General features: G+C 37.5%; 1 protein-coding gene across 1 annotated transcript in view; it reads left to right on the top strand.

Moving 5' to 3' along the window:
• Window positions 1-3,807: 3,807 nt before the first annotated feature.
• The window catches only part of FRK (fyn related Src family tyrosine kinase), a gene marked incomplete at both ends in the record, with an annotated part of 61,201 nt that continues 44,609 nt past the window's right edge, over window positions 3,808-20,399 (top strand). Inside the window, one exon of the mRNA XM_084284443.1 lies at window positions 3,808-4,238. Within this exon, the coding sequence (XP_084140569.1) occupies window positions 3,808-4,238 (431 nt within the window). The remainder of the gene's footprint in view (window positions 4,239-20,399) is intronic.

Below are 20,399 nucleotides of genomic sequence, written 5' to 3'. Positions count from 1 at the left end.
ACTAAGAGAAATATGCTTCACTACTGTGTTTAATCATGACTGTTTTGTAGAATAAACAAGGCCTAAAGAGTATTGACTTAAGTTAATTAGAATTTGATTTAATGGATTTGGAGGACTGCAAATGAATCTTTTATGCAAGGGTGAGACTCCTTGCAAGAGTCTTACTTATATGGGGCTTTGTAAACAACTCACAGAATATAAAAAGTAACTCCAGATATCTGTCATCCTCAAACTTACAGTATTACTGTGACTTTTTTCTTTATAGAACAAGGAAATCTACTTTAACGTTAATAGGGAGTTACATAGTTTGATGGGGAAATGTACTGCTTGATTGAAGTTTATGTGATCCTGTCATACACAGATTGTAAATGATCCATTTTTGTTTTAAGGTGTTGCATATTTCAAGAAACTACTTGTAATATTATTTTTATTTATTTATTTATTTATTTGTTATTAATATGGGGACCAGAATCCTAAATTTTGGTATCCAGACTGTAAATGTTCCAGCTCTGGTCATAATATATTCGTCTTTCTCTGCAGTTATTGTTTGTTATAAGAAAGAGGTGAGACTCTTGTGTCCTCAAAGCATTTCTGCTAATAAAATTTATCAACATTAAGTCTTTCACAGTAAATATTACAGAGGACCAGTAAGTAATACAGATCTGTTTGGCCTTCTTTTGAAAAAATAAATAAATAAATAAATAAATAAATAAATAAATATATATATATACACAGTGGTATGCAAAGCAAAATAAATAAAAAAAAACAACACCAGAAATAGGTGTTGCAAAGATTATTCTGTTAAACTATATGTAATACCAGTGCAAAGGATTTAGACAATAATTTATATTGAAAAGCTGTTGAATATACATGATTATCCTCATGTTCCAAACTGTGAGCATGAAAATTAGGATTATGGGATTTTTCAGATTTTACTTTATTTCAGTAAAAACAGCAAGAACATTTTTTATTATATATATATATATATTTTTTTTTTTTTCCATCACTTGTGATATATAGTTTCTAAAGCATGAAGAGTATTGCTTTATTTTCTGAAATTCATAGAATCCTCAATAAAATCGTGAGAGTGGGAACAAAGGCATCTGCACAGCCAGCACTCCAGTGTGGCCTCCGCAGCTCATCCCATATGTAGTGAAGCACAGCCCTGCCCTGCCCAGCTCTGAGGCTGGGTCAGCAGTTCTCAGCAGCCCCATTATTCTCTCTCACTCTCTCTTTCTGGGGGTTTGATTCTCATTAATGAATCCCGTGGCGATTTATAAGAGCCTACCCATTTCATAAATAGGACTGATCTTGAAGAGTTGGTTGGGAAGAAAATAGCCTGATTTACAGCTAGTGATCTCTTTCAGCAAAAGTCTTCTTGGTTTTGTAAAGGGCCATAAATTGGGAGAGAAAATTAATTTAATGCCAGTGATTATTTGAGATAAGATATATACATATATATACACACAAACATTTGTAGGTTTAAGCCCCATTCTTCCATGGTTATATATATTTATATAAGTGATCTTGGTGACCACAATGTGGTTTCTAATGTGTGTGTATACAGGTACTTGACTGTAAAGACGGGTATTGATTGTGAAAAGAACAGTGCATGACACTGTTTCTGCACATGTACATGTAGGTATCTTAATTGTAATGATGAAACTGTTCTGCCCAGTATATGTGTGTGCAGATCTTTGCCGGATTAATGCCCATGTTGCCAGGACCATGAAACATTACAGGAAAATCTGTCAAATATGCTAATTGAAGAAACAGAGAGGATTTAATACTTCTTTTCTGTTATTCCCTGGCCTCACTGAATTTAGATAATTCTTGAAACAAGACTAATGAAGATAGTTTCTTTTTCAACACAGGCCTTTCCTGTCCGCCAGACTTAAGGAAAGTAAATATCTCTTGGATATCTGTGTTTTTATTGATCTGGGTAGTGATTAATACTTGCTGTGGGGAAAAATCATCTCCTGTCATACTTCATAATTAAATATGATTTTCATAATCTGCAAAACTAATATGCTTTTTTTTTTCTTTTTTTTTTTTTTCTCGTCAGGCCCAAAGAGTTCACTACAGATTATTAGGTATAGTGATCACTTAATGTGTATGGTCCTTTCTTCTTCTTTCAGTTTCCTTTGCACCATTACAGAAGAGTGAGAAAGCAGTTCCCCATCCCTCTTCAGTGGAGATGCACCTGATAAGCTTTCAGTGGAGACTTTCAGTCATCCAGCAGTCCCCACTGCATCGCTCAGCTTCTGCCTATGCCACGGGTCTCATCATTAAAAGGATGGGCTGAGAAACATAGTGAAAAAAAGTGGTTTTGGTTTGTGTGTTTGTTATTATTAATAATATATACATATATTTAAAGCAACAGAAATCAGGAACTCTAAATGGAGCTGGTACACACGTGAATAGTTTAGGAGGATATCATTTATTCACAGAATTTCTAGGTTGGAAGAGACCTCAAGATCATCGAGTCCAACAGTATTCCTGACACCCCTTCAGCCCCCCAAAAAATAATTATTAATGGGAGTAAGTTTCTTTATCACCTGGAAGTTTTGTGCCCATGAGTGGGTTTTGTTTAACCTCTTATCTGTAACAGCTTGTCTGTTACTGAAATGCCACTGTGTGGTACAGCTTGGCTATCTCCTGGGCTTCCTGCTCCTGCTCAGCATTACGTGTCCCTGAGGCTGGTGATTTCCAGCTGTTATAAAGCTGGGGCTGCACTGCTGGGATGTGGCAGACAGCTCCCCAGGCTGCTCTGCCACAACAGTAGCCAGACTCCTATGCTCTGTCTGCATGCCAGTTTATGGGTGCTTTGGAAAAGGGAACATACTGGCTAGATTAGTTTCCACTGACTTGCTCTCTGGCTGAAGAAAAACAAACAAACAAACAAACAAACAAACAAAACATTAATTTTATACTTTGTTGTTAAAATTAACCAACCACCTAGAGCAATTCCTTGGCTAGTAACTTAGTGACTTTATTTCCTTAAAATGCAGAATAAGGATTGAAGTTTTATTATTATTATTATTATTATTATTATTATTATTATTATTATTATTATTATTATTTCTTCTTTTTCCTTCCTTATAAGAAGGGAAAAAAAAAAAAAAGAAAGGTGGGTGTGTAAGTGTGCAGAAGCAGCAGGTGTGCTCCAGGTGAGGGCGTCTGCTGGCCTGCTGGCCTTGAGGCTTCCCCTGTGAACAGAAACCAATGCAGACCAGGAAATAAAAAGAAATAATCAAGCTGTTCATGTCAGAGGCTGAGGAAACAGGCAGGTCAGCTCGGTTAATCATTGCCAAGATACATTTTACCGAGGTTCACTGCTGATCATATGACAGTTTGAGATGAGAAAACCTCACCGTGAGCTATAAGAACTGAGAATACTAACCCTGCTCTGGATTAGGTTTTCTGAATTATTTTATTTTTATGTTTTTGCTATTGGAGAGGAGGATTCACTTTCTCCTGCTCTCCCAAGAGTTTATCCCAGAGGCAGTTTTTGTGCTGCTTTCCTGTTCCGATGAGGAAGTGAAAAATTCCCTCCACATCTGCTCTCGCGCTTGGATACTCAGTTTTTACTCCTGAATCAGGAGCTGCCTGGAATGAACTCTCAGTGGGGCTCAGAGAGGAGCTTCCAGCTGTGCCAAGAGCTGTTTGATTTTGTGCCAAAGGAGGAAGAAGGAAAGAAATCCTGCAAAGCTCTGAAATACTGATGGGGCAAAAGTTGGTCTAAGGATATTGCAACTGAGAAAAGCGAAAGAAGAGACGAAGCAGAGCAAGGCACAAGGAAACAGGATGGGAAACATCTGTCGGAAGTACTGCACCTGTTTGGAGCCCTATATCCCTTGCTTATTCTCAGTGAAGGAACATGAAAAGGAAGACAAAATTGGCCAAACTTTTCCCAACCTTGCTGTGATATCCACTGACAACCAGAGAAATGAGGAAGCCAAAGAGAGTGAGAAAAATAGCAAGCCCTTACCTCCTTTGCCTGGCCAGCATCTGGTGAACATTTGCAACTTCGTGGCACTCTTCAGCTATGAGGCTCGTACAGAGGAGGACTTGAGCTTTCAAGCTGGGGAAAAGCTTGAAGTGCTGGATGCATCCCACGAGGGCTGGTGGTACGCTAGGCTCCTCCTGCCGCCAGGGTCAGTCTCTCCTGGCCGCAAGCTCCAGGGCTACATCCCTGCCAACTACATAGCTGCTGACCAGAGCATCGAAGCTGAGCCGTGAGTAGCCATGAAATGCGTGCCACAGTTCCTTTTCTGTTGGGCTAAGTGGGTTTGGAGCAGGCAGTTGTGACATTGCTTCCCACTGAGTAGTAACCTGCAACAGTGCACCTCCAGTGGTGCTACCAGCAATACTGCTAGTCAGTGTATGTGAGAAAAAGGTGAAAGAAAATCAGTTGCAAAAGGCAGAGTGTTGGGGGTTCTGTAGTGGTTTAAATCATTTCCACCTCTGATATACCCCCATGATCTGCTGAAAAAGCACCTGGCAGTATCAGGCTGGTTATCACTGTGATGGTTCATTATTGTTTTTCATCTAACAATTATTACTGTGGGTCAGATGCTTTCCAGATTGTAAGAAGGTATCACTCCCACCCCAAATAGCCTTCAGCCTAACCAGTTGTGGAGTTGTCAATTAGAGTCCAGGAAGCTACCTTTACACTTTCAAATCTTGTTACAGATGATGGGCGAGTCTCTAACAGATAAGATTTATTGTGTTTTTTTTTTTTTTTTTTTTCTATTTATATTTGTTTCTCCTCTGTAAGCAAATCACTACTCAGTAAAAATTTAACTAAAGTACTGCAAAAGACAAAGGTGTGGATATAGCAAAGGAACAGGCTGAATTTCTTAGTTTCACAGAGTTTAACTATGCAGGTCATGTTCTTCTGCCCCTTCAAAACATGTCTGATCTTGTTTGCCATTCAGAACTGGAGCAGACATCACATGGAATCAGTTACTCGTATACCTAGTGAGGATGATTAAGGTCTGTGTCAGGCCAGGATGCAGAGTTACTTTTGTGTGCTTCTATCATAGGTAACATCTTCTGCTGAAATAACACTGACTGCTGTTCCTGAAGTGTGTCTTGGCAAAAATTATCAGTGTGGAAAGAGACAGCAGAAATGGTGTTAGTCTCTGAATTCATTTTGATTTTAAAGGAATGATATTGCAACTTTGCAGTTAAATCTCATCTGGACCTGAAACATCTCCAATCTGATCTGCCCACTGTACTGCCCAGGGCTAAGAACACCAGCTCGGATATGGTTATGAGTATTTTATCAGCTGTAAGATGTGTAACATAGGGCAACTATGAGATTCCTCTCTAACCTGAAGACTTTAATTTCCAGAATCTGACCAGCTGTTGCTATTTCTGTATTAAGGCAAACAACATTTTCAATGGTTGTGTTCAAAAGAATTCTTCCAATTGCAGAAATTAATCTGCAGGAAAAACATTTTCTGAACACAAGAGGTTGTAGACTCTAATTCAACTCATCTTGGCCTTTGCTCCCTTTCAAGAACTAGTCTTATTACAAGTCTTCTAAGATTGCTGCTTGCTATTAATACTTTGCAAGTAATTTTTCTCAGTTACAAAATCAAGTCTCAGCTCTTAAGCTTCCTCTTATCTTTGTTGTGTAGTTAACTTTGATAAAGTGCATTTCAACATAACAGTTTTTTTTTCTTGTAATAGAATGAAATTTATTTCTTTATACTTTTCTTTTCTTTTTTTTTTTTTTTTTAATTATTTTCTTCCTTTATTAATCATGACTATTTTTTTTTTTATTTTTGGCAAAAGTTTTGTTTGTTTTAAGTTCTTTTTATTTTCACCAGATTTGTAGAACAGTGGACATAGAGAGCTATTAAAGCTCTAAGATGAAGTCATTCTTCCAAAATGTTTGACATTTGATTTAATAATTTAAACTTAATTTGATACCAAAACATTTCTGGAAAAATATGCCATTTTTTCTCAAATTTCCTTCTAAGTCCATTGGCCTTAGTGACCTTCAATGAAAAAAAATACAGATCTGCTTATTGTCAGGTCACACAGAGACACTTTTCTACAGTCATAAAAAAACTCATGTTAGTAAAGGCCTCAGAAGGACATTCGAACCAGTTGCCCCAACTCAAGGCAAAAATAAAGTTTGACCAGTCTGCTTAGGGCTATTTACAGTCAAGCTTTTCAATCTGATGGTGATGATTTTTCCTCTTGTATCTGGTTGGAATATTTCTTGCTATAATTTCCTCCAAGACTTCCATTTCACCCACCCTATATATTTGACACCTTTATTATCCTACTGAAACAACGAAAGCAGCAGTAGTGATGGTGTTTTAAAGAGATAACACTTGCTTTCCCTTAAGTAAAAGGAGGAACATGAAAAAGTTATTATATTTTCTCTTTAAATAAAAGTCAATGTTTTAATCACATTCTCTGCCTGAAATTTAAATTTAACTTTTTTCATCTTTCCATTTTGATTTTAATTAGCTTTCTCATTTGGTGTTGGACAATTGCTTATGGCCATAACATACATATCTGTGGAAATTGGAAAAGTTTTTATTGTATCCTTCCATCTTTTTACCAGTTCTTCATGTTTCCAGCACGGAACTGATAAAGAATGGAAGACTTGTAATCCGTGTCACATATAAATGTACATTCTCTAGCACCATCTAGCTTCTGTATGTCTGCAGAGAAAATGGATGTTTTAGTTTATTTCTAGAAAGTATTTCGAACTTACTAGATCAAGACAAACTGGAAAACCTGTTCCAGGAAGCAGATTTCATGATTATGCAAATGCCTGGGTCACTGTCTCATGCACATATAGGAATTTGTGAAAGTAATGATTTTTTTTTCTTTCTGGTTTTGAGCCTTGAATTTGTAAACTAATATCTGCAAGAAAGGTAGGCAAAGACACTCATTGACAGACAATAACAAGCATTCATTTAGTGGTGTGTCTTCATCACACCCAGAGCTCAAGAAGGGGAAGTCCTTAAAAGGCCTTTAGCATCTGAAACTGTCTTATAAGGTTCTTTAAAAAGCAATATTATAGTGCTTCCAATCTTCAATTCATCACACGAGTCTTAGTAAGACTTGGAAATAAAACAAACTGACCATATTCTTTAACAGCTGATTTCAGCATGGTTGTAAATAAACTTTCAAAAAGAAAAACATTGATTCTCAATGCCTGCTTGGTAACCCCATAAATTCACTTAAATAAAGGGATACAAGGACATGAAATATTCTATAAATTATGTAATATCTTAGAGAAGACAGGGTCACTATGGAAGTTTAGCCAATATAGGCTTGAAAGCTGCATGCAGAACTGTTGAATTTTGTTTGCTAATCACTTCAGTTTTGCCTGTAGCCATCAATATTATTAACAACAATATATATGTAGCCCTTTCTAATCAACGTTTTGATGTGGTCTGTATTGTAGAGCCAGTTAAGGATTGGTAAGTCAGTTGGGTTTTGTGTTGTCCATCCTGGCATGAGATAATGTGGGTGATTATTTATTCCCTGCAAGTGCCACAGCAGACTGTTTTGACTTTGCTGAAGTGTCTGTTTTTTTTTTTTTTTTTTTTTTTTTTTAAAGGGAGAAAGGCTTTTTTTGAAATTTTCCTTGGTAAGAAGGAAAATGAAATAAAATAAGACAGAAAAGTGAGGAACTTTGCTGTCTTGTCCTCATTTAAGTAAGCTTTTCTTCCTGGATGTTTCTTGGACTCCATATAGTATAACTGAGGTAGTGCTGGTAAGATAGATTAATAACTGAAATGGAAGAAAGGAAATACAGTATCTTCAGCCTTTAAAAAAAAAAAAAAAGTTTGATACTGCTTATAACAAAGAGAATTTTCATGTATTCTTGGCTATCAGAACATTCAAGCAGAAGTGATAAAAATGAGATTTCCTTACTGTGTTGCTTTCCTCTCATTACTGATTTTTTTTTCTAACACCTGCAGTACTCCTTACATGGTCTGAAAAAAAAGGCAGATTCAAGCTTTGCTGATGATAAATTAGCATCTATACGAATGCTTAGCTCTTTTCTTCTTTTTATATCATAGATAGCAGGCAAAATAATAATCCAAACTTATTTTTCATTTTTAAGCAAGTTTGAGTGAGGTCACATCTGGTGCATCCAATGATTTGGGAATGCTTTTTCTTTTTCCCTGGGTCGAGGCCCATAGGGTTTAGCACAAGGGAAGTGAAAAATGCATCTGGAGACACAGTTATATGATTTGCCTTGCTTTTTTAGCAGAGCATGATTAGAAAGAACAATCTGACTAACACCAAAATAGGAATAAATATATATATTTCCTCAGCAAGGAGTGTGACCTTACATTCTCTGTGCTTTCTCTGTGCCTGCTATTCTGTGCTATAAACAGGAACCATAGTAACACATTCAGCTGCCCTTACTTTATTATTGCCACTTGTTTTAACTAAACAAGAAAGTGACATAGTGCAAATTGTTATGGACAACAAATATGGCCCAGCTGGACAGTAAATTTTAATGAAGCAAAAATAATGATTAAAAAAGAAAACAAAACTGTTGGAGTGACATGAATTATTTGCTAGAGGAAATGTAGAGTGTACTTAGAAGGGGCTCTCATCTACCATCTTGATGGACCTGTTGGCTGTTCATCGATAGTCAAGTTCATTTCATATGCTCCTCCCAACATTATTGACACAGTACTGCTGTGCTGAGGGAAGTAATTCCACACAAACTCCTAGCTGATTAGGACAAACAAGAGCACTGCAATTACTTGTAACATTTACTAGTTTCAGAAACGTTCCTTATTTCAGAGAGATTTCTGGGGTAGGTGTTTCCCAGCTGCTGGAAACCAAGCCCTAATCAACAAAACCTCACCAGTCAATTCCATAATGAGCTTTCTATACAACTCTTTGAAAGCAGAAGTGATTTGCAGGTTATTGTTGTCAGTCTCCATAGTTCATTCCTTTCTGTGGCCTGACTCAGTTTTAACTATTTCATGTATTGACTGAATCTGAGTCACTCTACATGAGTAAGAAATTGTTCACCGAGCCAACCTGTTTCAGACTGTCTGAACATTCAGGCTTATGGGGTTCCTTTTGTTCATGTGGGTCATTTTGCAAAGTGGTATTTAGAGCTACAATGGCTAGCAGCTCTTTCAGAAGTGAAACCTTAAATTCTTCTGAATACCTCAGAAATCTGAATGTGATCCACTGTGGTTTCAGCGCTCTCCCACTCTCGTAATTCCTTTCTGTATTACAGTACAAACTCTTGAGGACACCACCAGAACCAGCAGTAATCCTTGTAATGAAATGGGTTTGTAATATCTGTTCATTAGCTAGCATGGCTGGTTTATATTTCTCATGTTCCTGGAACCTGTCGCATTACATATGAAAGCTGTTTTTAACCAATTTTGGTAGAAAGGGATTCTTTATTGCCAATATATATATTTATCGTAAATCACTGAAAAGGCAGTATACGAACTCATAACTGAAAGAGATGGATGATTTTTTATATACTTTATGTATGTACCTGAATATACTTAATGCATGAATTTTTGTGTATGCACACATACGGACAGTTTATAAGCCTGATAGTTTTAAGACCATGTCAAATAGCTGGGTGATACAGGGTGTGTACCGCAAAGCCAGATCATGCGTTTGATCACATTTTTTCACCCTTTGTTTATGGCATCTGAACTACCTAGCCAGACTTTTGAATTGCTATGAGTGTTTGTGAATGCCTTTCTTGAATTTAAATTATGGAATGCTAAAACAAGACCCTAAATTTACTTAATTAACTTCATTAGTCTTGTCTCAACATTGTCATGCTATCTTCAAGCAAACCCCAAACATTTTCTTCAGCTCTGCTCATTTCTTAAATATACAGTGATAAAGTGAGGGAGATGGTTTACAGAACTATGCAAAATGTCAGGCTTTATCAAGTGCCAGCAGTATTTACATGTCCATGTATAATCCAAATGTGTATCACTGCTCAGAAACATGAAAGGAATTCTGGCATCACAGATGAGCAGTTTATGCAAGTTTATGCAAACTTGTCTAGTTTAGGTCACCTGGCAATGTGGTTTTCTAGATATATAACATTACTTATTCAAACTCTGAATAATGAAGAAATTCTTTCCTTTCTCTACTTTATATGGAATCAGTGTGTAAGTTATATATGGTAATTACTATGCAGTAGTTTCCATTACCACGTTGTGAAATATTTGACAATGAATGATGTCACAACCAGAAACAATATCTTTAAAGACTGAAAACATGGGCAGTTAGATTTTTTTTTTTTTTTTAAATGGCATCATGAAACCAAAATGGCCTTTATGGCACATCATTGAAAAACAAAGACAACATTCTGGTCAGAATACCTTAACGGTCCTGTCTAATGGTTTTTCTTCAGACTCAATAGAAGTAAGGATTGTGTGTGTTAACCTAGATTAGTTGTTTGTGAGTGATGTTGGCAAAAACATTGGCCAGGTATTGTACAATAGTTACTATTTCTGCAATAGCTGTCTTTCACAGCTCTCTGCATAGCACAATGCAGACCCGTGCAGAGCTCAGTCATCTCTGAACAGGTTTAGAAGAGAAGAATAGTAACCAGCAGCTCAGTCAGGCTAAGAAGTCCTAAAGTTGTGCTGGATTTAAACAAACTAGGTCAGGTATCTCTGTGAAGAATTATTCTGTAGCAAGTGAAATGCACAGCTGGGTATAGAAGACTTTGAGGCTTTTTCTTGTGTGTGTAGGACCATAACTGTAACAAAAAGATTAAGTCACAAAACATACAAAATACCCTACGAGGTCAAACCAATGGCCCTTCTAGCCCAGTTACTCTGTTTCAGAAAGGATTTTATGAAAAGTGCACAGGCCTATCCACTTTCTGTGATCTGTTCCCTTTGTACTTCACCAGAGACTGGAACTGTTGTATAAGCAATGTTAGAGGGTACATCACTGCCATGTCTAATTACAGACCTATTGTCAAGTCTATTTAGCAAAAGCATAGGTGTTGACACTGCACAATTCTTTATTTCTGTTTGGAGACAAAGAGTAAGCTATAGAAAAAAGAAAAAAAAAAGAAAAGAAAAGAAGCAAAACCCCAAAACCAATCAACCAAACAAAAAACCCTTCTCATCTCTGCAGAAAGTTTTAGATTCCTAAACAAGGGTTTGGCTTTTTTATTTTTTATTTTTTATTTTTTATTTTTTATTTTTTATTTTTTTATTTTTTTTTCCAATTGTTAATTGTTCAGTCAGGAGTGACTGAAAAAAAAAATAAATCAAAAAACACCAAGCCACACTAAAAAATTAAATTATTTAGGCACAAAAAGAAATAGCAGTGTTGTCACAGTCCCTGTGAGATTCACCCACCTATTTCTTTACAGGCCATGCTTTCCTGTTTCCATCTGTCATAATGCCCAAGTCAACCTGGGTTGCAAATGTGAGTTATTTAACTGTGAGCAACTTACTGCCAAATTTATTTCACATCCTACTGAAGGTGCAGAGTAAGACCAGAATGTACCCTGTTATTATCTTATAGATGGTATCTTCTAACAAAATCCTTTAGCAGTGGTGTTTCTTGCAAATGTTATAATAAAAATGCAGCCTTCCCATAGCCTAAGTTAGACAATACACAATTTACCTCTCAGTTTTATTTAAAACAGATTAGTAAAAGATATGATTGTTTATGTTTCATATATTTTCCCATAATAAAATATTTTGTTCATTTTCAAGTCTCATGGGTGGCATCCCTGTCCATGGCGGGGGGGGGGAGGGTGGAACTAGATGATCTTCAAGGTCTCTTCCAACCCAAACCATTCTGTGATTCAGTGATTCATTCTAGGATTTATTCTATGATTCCAAGTCATGCAAGCAAAATAAAAATAACAAAGAAATAATAGAATGTTTTAGGTCATATTTTAAAAAGACAAAATATTATCACATATTTACTGCTACATGTAAGAGATAAAATAGTATTCAGTGTTTTCCAAATAGCATTATATGGAGCATATTTGAAGGCACTTATTGCATTAGAACTCAAAAAATAAGTGATTAAAATCCTTAGTTAAGAAGCTAACGATGTCATTCAGGTTTGCACCTCAAAACTGCATTAGGAAAGCCATAAAAGAAATGAGAAATTAGAATGGAAATTGATATCTTTGCAATTTTTGGTCTCCAAACATGCTTAGAATTTATCTGGAAATAGTTTCTTCAGAAGATGATACAAATTATTGATAACGAACCAATAGCTTTTATTTATCACTTAAACTAGATAAAAATACATTCCATTTATCCATGCTGGTATGCTAATCTTAATCCATAAAAACTGGAAAAACAGAGCAGTGAATTAAATAAGGGATGGTTTCAGATGGGATTGCACTAATTGACATTTTCATTATTTCTTCACGGATTACTCTATAATCTCTTATGTTGTAGGTTTATCTGCAATAAAGTTCGTAAGCATTTTGCTTTAGCTTTCTCTCATTAAAGCAGATATATTGCTAGTATCCTGAAAAATAAATATATTTTTTTCTTTATTTGTAACACAAACAATTTTGTGGCACACCTTTTCAAAATGGACCACACAAGAAGAGGAAAAAAAATCTGAATCTTACATCTGGTAATTAATATATACCGAGTTTCAGAACTGATGAGAACTCACAAAACTCATTCTTCCTTTTGAAACTACTGGTCATTTGAGTTAGTGGAAGCCTCTCTGAAGGTATGAAGGAGTGTCTCTGCTCCTCTAAGAGTATCTGATCAAAGGAGCCATAAAGAACACACAGATACAAGTCTGACTCACACCTGATAAGGGAGATGGTGATGATAAATCTCGTCAGCAGCAATGATTGATAAGGGTATATAGCATGCGGGAATGCTTTTTTTTTTTTTTTTTTTTTTTCTGTAAGATTATTTGACTGAGCACCTTGCCAAATTGGGAGGACAAGGAAATGGAGAGAGACAACAACAACATAAAAAACAGACCAATTCATATTAACTACAACTCAACCAGAAACAAACCGAGTAAGTCACACCAATTGATGGGCGATATAGAAACTGGGGGCAAACTGAGACTTTGCAGTTGTTAAGGTGAAAACCTGGGGTCCAGGAGGCTGTTGAAGGCAGCACCTTGTCTGTGGCCATCTGTGTGGCTGGCCATGTCTGTGTCCTCTACATGTGTCCATGCCCCTTGTGTGTGTATGTGTCTGGGATATGTGCTCAACTTTGCTACTGGTTGAACCTCCAAATGGGAAAGCAGCAGGTGCATCCATGGACTAGTGCTGAGGGAAGAGGCAGCCATCCCTAACTTCCCTAGCAGCCTCCTTTACCCTTACTCAAAAAAAAAGAGCCTTTATTATGTTCCTGTTATTTTATACTTTTCCCAAACTCCGACAGATTTACAAGAGTTTAGAAGTGTGTACATATTCTCAGTCTCTAACACAGATGAATCAATTATATTTTCTACCTTTCTGACATGGTGCTGTGATCTCTTACAAAATAATCTGTATGTGTGGGTCTTGTGATGATAGTGCACATAGATTTTCACAGATGGGCTAGCCTTACTTCTAGAAGTCAAAAGTGTCTTTAGTGTGTCACCCTTCCCATCTGTCATCCTGAAAAGGCTACCCTAAAATCTGGGAGACTGCTTTGTTAAGACATTTGTGACCATGTGAAAGAGACAGTATGCTAGGGTAATGTTTTTAAAGTAAAAGAGAATATATTTAGGTTAGATATAAGGAAGAAATTCTTTACTGTGAAGTTAGATACTGGAACAGGTTGCTCAGAGACGTTGTGGATGCCCCCTCCCTCAATGTGATCAAGGTCTGGTTGGATGGGACTTTAAGCAACTTGGTCTAGTGGAAGGTGACCAGGATGACTAGGAAACAGATGATCTTTAAAGTCCCTTCTAACCAAAACCATTCTGTGATTTTCTTTCCCTTGGCTTGTGGTCATTTTAGGGTTCCAGACAGCACAATCCTTTTCTGATTACCCCTGGAGACTGAGTGAGACAGTGGAGGTCATTCTCTAGTGAAAAGTGACCTGAGAGAGGGCACAAGTCTGCTCAGACAAGTCTTCTTCCAGCAATAGGCTGAGGAAGTACGTGCCTGTGCCAAGAGAGCTCTGCCCAAAAAGCAGTGGAAAGATTTTAAACATCCTGTACAGCCACGTGGGGCTTTTTGTTCCTGAGGGCTTCTGTATTACTTCTGAGCAGAAGTGAATTTCATTGTAAGAGAAGAAAATAATTTTTCAGGAATGATTTTCTCAAGAAAATCAATTCAGTGCTTTTGGAAGCTGTAATGGTTTAAGTGAACATATGACTGAAAAATTTCTTGTACTTCTGAGTTTCCCTTAATGTTAAATCAATTGATGTTAGAAGTGCTTTGTACCATGTTAACATTAAGGCTACCTCAAGGTTTCAATTTTGTTCACCAGATGTTATGAATAGTAGAGCTCTTGTTACTTTTACAGTACATTTTAACAGTAGATCAGTACTTTTGTTCAGGTGTATGTTAACAAATGTGTAAAGACACTAACATTGATGCAATATTTTACAATACTCTTGAGAACTCTGTGCAGCTGAAATAGGGCCTGAGGAACACATTTTATTTTATTTATTATTATTATTATTTTATTAGGGTGATTGTATGGATATATTTCACAAGAAAAGGCCCAAAGCACTTCCCATGCTTTGATGGGAAGTGCTGATAGCCAAAAACTGATGATAGCCTTTCATTTACTAGAAGACAAGTATTTTCATTTACTAGAAGACAAGTATTTTCAAACAAGTTTTAAATGCAATGAAGTCCTTACCCAGGTACAAAACCACTATTGGGAACAAACTGATACACTAATTGACTTTAGCCACTTAAATTGAAGAAATACCAGTGATTTACATAATTAAAACACAGCAAAAAAAAAGTAATATATCATTTCCATCTCCAATTTATTTTCACATATAAAAGCACTTCAGAGAAGATTAGATGCAGATGAACAATATTCTGAAGAATGTGTGGAACTGTTGAAATGAATTACTCAATAGTGAATAATCTCTGGATGAGGTTTATTTACGGAGATTAACTCAAATTAATTCTATCAGGCTGTGATTTGATTGCTATTTTATTATCTTTTGTTCCTATTGTACAATGAAGCTAGAATTGGGTGAGCTATGCTGATTTGCAGAGCCCATGGACTTGGCCTTGCAATACTATCCCTACAGGAGAAATCCCAGTCGCTTCCCAGCCATCATTGACCCAAAGATGTGATGGTTTGATGTCTTGAAGGCTCTGTCTCAGAGCCACCACGTTTGTTTTTAATGCAGCTATGTCTTTCCCCAGGTGGCACCTTTCCCAGTGGAAACCTTGGGGAAAAAGGGGCAGCACTATCATCATGAAGGGTTTGAGTGTGGTGGTATTCACTTCAGAAATTTGAATGGACTTGGATATGGGGCAGAGCAGATGCATGGCCTCTCCCCTCTCTGGTCAGCCTGCATTTGGGGGAGGTCACCTGAGTGTGCCATTCACCTGAGCACGCTAGCCCTGGTGAGGCATGCCAAGGGCTGGGGAGAGAAGCTGCTGTGCAAAGCTGCATGCCCCAGCCAGAAGAACGCCTATGGGTATATAACTAACTAATAGACAGGGTTCACCACAGAGCCTTTGGCAGGGTTGCTGGGGTCCATCAACTATGGAAACACAGGGAAACCTGGAGCACATGCTTGATCCACAGACTTTGAAATATATGCTGTATCCCTCCCTTTTTTGCTGCCCTGAGAAAGAATCTGCCTCTCCTGTGGGCTCCCCCATGTGAGGCATGAGCACCATGCTCCAGGCTCTGTTTTGGTTTGCTCCCTATGTCAGTCTCAGGGCAAATTCAACAATGCATTTGCAGCACAATCAACTGTTATTATCAAGAAGTGAAAAATCAACATAGTACTATGCATAATCTCTTTTAACAGAATCACGCGGCAATGCAGTTATGCCCTCTTGAAGTACTTACTGAAAACGTGTAAACCCAATGTGTCATGGACTCTTGTATATTAATGCCTGACTAATCTTTTTATTTATGTTTACAATACAATAAATTTGTTCTGTACTGTAAGAGGAAATGCCAATCTCTGTGGTGGACTTTACCACACTCACTGTTGAACATTACCTTATCCAAACAATCCCACGCAGTGTCTTACTGTAAAAGTCCCTAACACTCTGACAGGCCTTTTCTTTAGGGCATAGCTTATTATTTCCAACAAAAACAGTGGAGTAACACAAAACAAAGCTATTTCTTAGACCACAACAGATTTCAGGGGCCCAGGTTCCTTCTTTAAGACACATCTGCTGCCCTTCTCTCACACGAACAAATAATATTCTCCTGCAGCTTCTTCAGCTGGGCTCGCCAGTCATTTGTTAGTGTAACCTGGGGACCCTTTCGGGTCTCAGGCATACATGAGATCGATCTGTCTGGGTAGGTGGGTGTTTCACGCGTTTAATAGGGCTATGTTGTGGTCAATGGGCTCATATAAGGTAAGCTATTCTTCAATGTTACAGTCAGGTTTTTAGCAGGTAATTAAAACATTATTTATTTATTTATTTATTTATTTATTTATTTTTTGGAAAGGTACTATACAATGTAACTGTGGTGAATCTGGTCCTTGAATCTTGAAGTACAAAACTTTTTTCTGTCCATAACTTGCAATTTCCTATCTCACTAAAAATAAATAGTAGCACAATTTCTGCCCACTTTTGATGGTAGCTCATGTACTTTCAGTTCCAAAAGGATTGCCTGGGTTATAACCATGTTACACTATCCAAATTATGTTGAGTAAGCATCTATGCATGGTGTGTATTCCAGCAAAATAGTGATTATGGTATGTTACAGAATGAGGTTCAAATTGCATCGTTTTAACTAAAGATGCTCTGGGTCATGGATGAGTATATCACTTATGCCTAAGTGCTCACATCTTAGTGCCCAAACCAACATGGGAAGAGAAAAGGGGGAAATGGCTCCCTTCTGAAGAAAGAAGCAGCAATGTTTCTCATTTTATTTGTTAACCTTTATTTTTGCCCCTAAGAAAAAAAAAAATCATTTTAATTTTGTATCAAATTAAACTGAAGAAATTATAGGGTATTGTTTAGTTGTACCTTGTTTCCAGATAACTTAATACTTTCTCAACAAAGTTAAAAATAAACATTTATGTACTTTGATAGAAACTTCATTTGAAAACAGAAATAAGAAACAACTTTAAATATGAAAATTATTCAATTTGAATGTACATGTATTTACCACATAAGAACATAAGCTATAATATTTTGTTCTGAAAATATATACAGAAGTAGAGAAGTATAACTTCATTTTATTTCCTTTTTTTTTTTTTTTTTTTCCCCTTCTATATCTCTTCAGTTATCAACTCATTCATTCTGCCACCTCACCAGTGAAACTCTCTCAAGCCTACCATAAATTTAGTATTTATGGAAAAATGCCAACCTATCAGCTATAATCTGTTAACAAGAACATTAGCAAAATGTTATCCAAAAGCTCAGAGGAAAAGGGGATATGTTACTTTCCAAAAGTATGTCTTTCTAATTGTACTCATTAAAGAGAAATCACAGCATTGATCTCAAAATGTGGAAAGCACAGTGGGACTTATACTGCATTGCTCTACAGACAGTCTTATACATGCAGACTTCTACATACTTGTGTAACATAAAATAATTATGTGCTGTTGGTTTTGATAGAACTCTGCCACTTGTATAACATGGAAATGATCCTTTAGTTTTTCAGAACTATTCATATGTTCTGTGTTTTCCCATGTGGAAAGAAAAAACAACTTATTCCACCTGCCGTCACTGTGAAAAGACTCAGGACATCCCGGTCCAATACAGTGCATGCAGATGGTCTTCATTTAACTTTTGATAAGTTATTCAGCAACAAGGACCTAAGCAATACGTGACTCAGATCTTTACGTATGAAGCAAGTGCATTGTGGTTGTGTAAGATTAAACGCGCTACCTTATGTAATCAACCCTGAAAACCAGAATTTCTAGTTTCAGTTGGAGTTTCACTAGTTTCTGATAAATAAGAAACTATTCTTATGCTGGCAAATAAGTAATCACAACAGAGCTGTGTCAATGTATAGGTACATTTTAAATGCGTTTTTATTTCAATATTGTCTAAGTTAGATACTTTCTGCAGCATGATAAGACTGTAATTGATTTCCTTATACAGATTGTAGAAGGCTGTTGTTACCAACACATTTCTTTAAGTTTTATTCTGACTATCTTGTTTATGACAGTACTTTGGGAAGTATGGATTAAACCAGTACATTTAACAGTGACCTCTAGTCAATAAATATATGATGAAAATGCATGGTAAAGTATTCTCTTGGCAAGCACTAGTGCAAGTAGAATGATGAAGAAAGGGAAAGGGAAAATATCTCTAGAGAGCACTGCTTATAGTGAGAGTTTCTCTGTGAAACTGTATCCCCAAATAGGACTGAAATCATTGCCAAAAATGTGTGCCTTGCAAAAGCAGAAGCTGTAAACCAGCATTTCATTAGCAGGTACAGTAGCTCAGGCAGCAGCAGGTTATAGTCCCTGAGCATGAAATGAAGTCTTTAGTTTTGTCATGTTTTTAACTTCTCTTCATCATTGTCTGTTAGCTCTGACTTTCTCTTTTCTCCCATCTCCTTGATGATATATTATGGTCCTCTCTGCTTAGAATTCTTAATATCCCATTTCCCCTGTCCATCCTGCATTGTCTTATATTGTTTTATATTCCTTCCTCTTAAATTTTGTCCTTGTACCATGCATTCTTCAATATCTGAAAATAAATAACAGTGAGAAGTACATGGTATTAAAAACAATCCCAGACAAGCCTGTAGAAAGTAGAAAGGAAGAAGAGCTTTATGTCCAAAGAAGCTGAAACAGCCTGATGTTTTCCAGCCTCTGCACAGCTGGTCTGCAAGCCTTAGAATAATTCTGGATCTTTCAGTGTGTAGATTCTTGTGCCATGACTGTGAAAGTTTACATTTTTGAGCACACTTATGAAAGGAATCTTTTGCAAGTTTTAATCATCATGGGTATATAGTTAGTATAGTTAGTATATAGTTAGACTATATACTTTTCTGTTTTTTCAATGTCCATCATTGGGTTCACTGTAGATTATAAAGGGAAGATTGAAGCAGCCAGTGCCCCTCTGCCACGCTCCACTTTACACATGCAGTTCATCACTTGTAAAGCACATCTGCTTCTTAGCTGTGTTATATCTGGGAAGGCTCTGATATTTGCAGAAATGTTTGCTAATTTCTTAAAATATCAACTGTTGGGGAAATGGTTTTACTTCATTAGGCTTATAATTAAGACAGCTTAATATTTTCTATCAGAAGGGCTTGTTTAGTTGCTTGCAAGTTTCCCAGGCTTTACCTGATTGGATGTAAATTTTCCGGGGCTAATACCAGGAAAGTATTTCATCCCTGAAAGTAAAAAACTTGGCTCAGAACAGTATGAGAAATCCTTCATGCATGTACTTTGGAAGAAGGGCTCGAGATTTCATTTTGGAGACAGCTATACTGCTGACGATACGAAACTGGGAAGTGCTGTTGACTTCCTGGAGGGATGAGAGGCCTTGTAGAGGGATCTATATAAACTGAAGTACTGGGCAGTGAGCAATGGCATGAAGTTCAGCAAAGGAAAATGCGGGGTCAGTGCAGGTTCTACACCTGGGTTGGAGTTGTGCCAGACACAGGCACAGGCTGGGAGAGGAGTGCCTGGGGAGCAGTCCAGCAGAAAGGGACTGGGGGTGCTGGTGACAGCAGTGTGCTCTGGCAGCCAGAGGGCAAACAGCACTGAGGGGTGCATTAAGCACAGCACAGCCAGCCCATCAAGAGAGGTGATGCTCCTGTTATATTTAGTGCTGGTGCAGCCTCACCTTGCGCATTGTGTGCAGTTCTGGGCTCCACAATTCAAAAAGGATGTTGTGGTCCTTGAAAGCATCCAGAGGATGGCAACAAAGCAGGTAACAAGGCGTGAAGGCATGTCCTGTGAGGAGAGGTGAGGGCACTTGGGTTTTCTGCTCTGGAGGAGGCCCAGAGGTGACCTTGTTGCTCTCTGCAACTCCTTGAGCAGGGGAAGTGGGGAGGGAGGTGCCGGCCTCTGCTCCCTGGTCACCGATGATAGGACATGAGAGAACGGCACAAAGCTGCACCACAGGAGGGTCAGGCTGGGTGTTAGGGAAAATTTCTGTATCATGAGGATGGACAAACACTGCAACGGGCACCTCCTAGGGAGGTGGTTGATGGCCCACTTTGGTTAGCCCTGAAGTGCTCAGGCAGTTAGACTCAATGGTCTTTGAAGGTCCCTTCTAACTGCATTTACTCTACTCTACATTAAGGTCTTACATGCTACCTAAGAAAACT

The sequence above is a fragment of the Netta rufina genome (assembly GCF_964035555.1).
Source record: "Netta rufina genome assembly, chromosome: 3".
In the NCBI taxonomy this organism is placed as follows: domain Eukaryota; kingdom Metazoa; phylum Chordata; class Aves; order Anseriformes; family Anatidae; genus Netta; species Netta rufina.
This window is presented reverse-complemented; position numbering and strand designations above follow the sequence as displayed.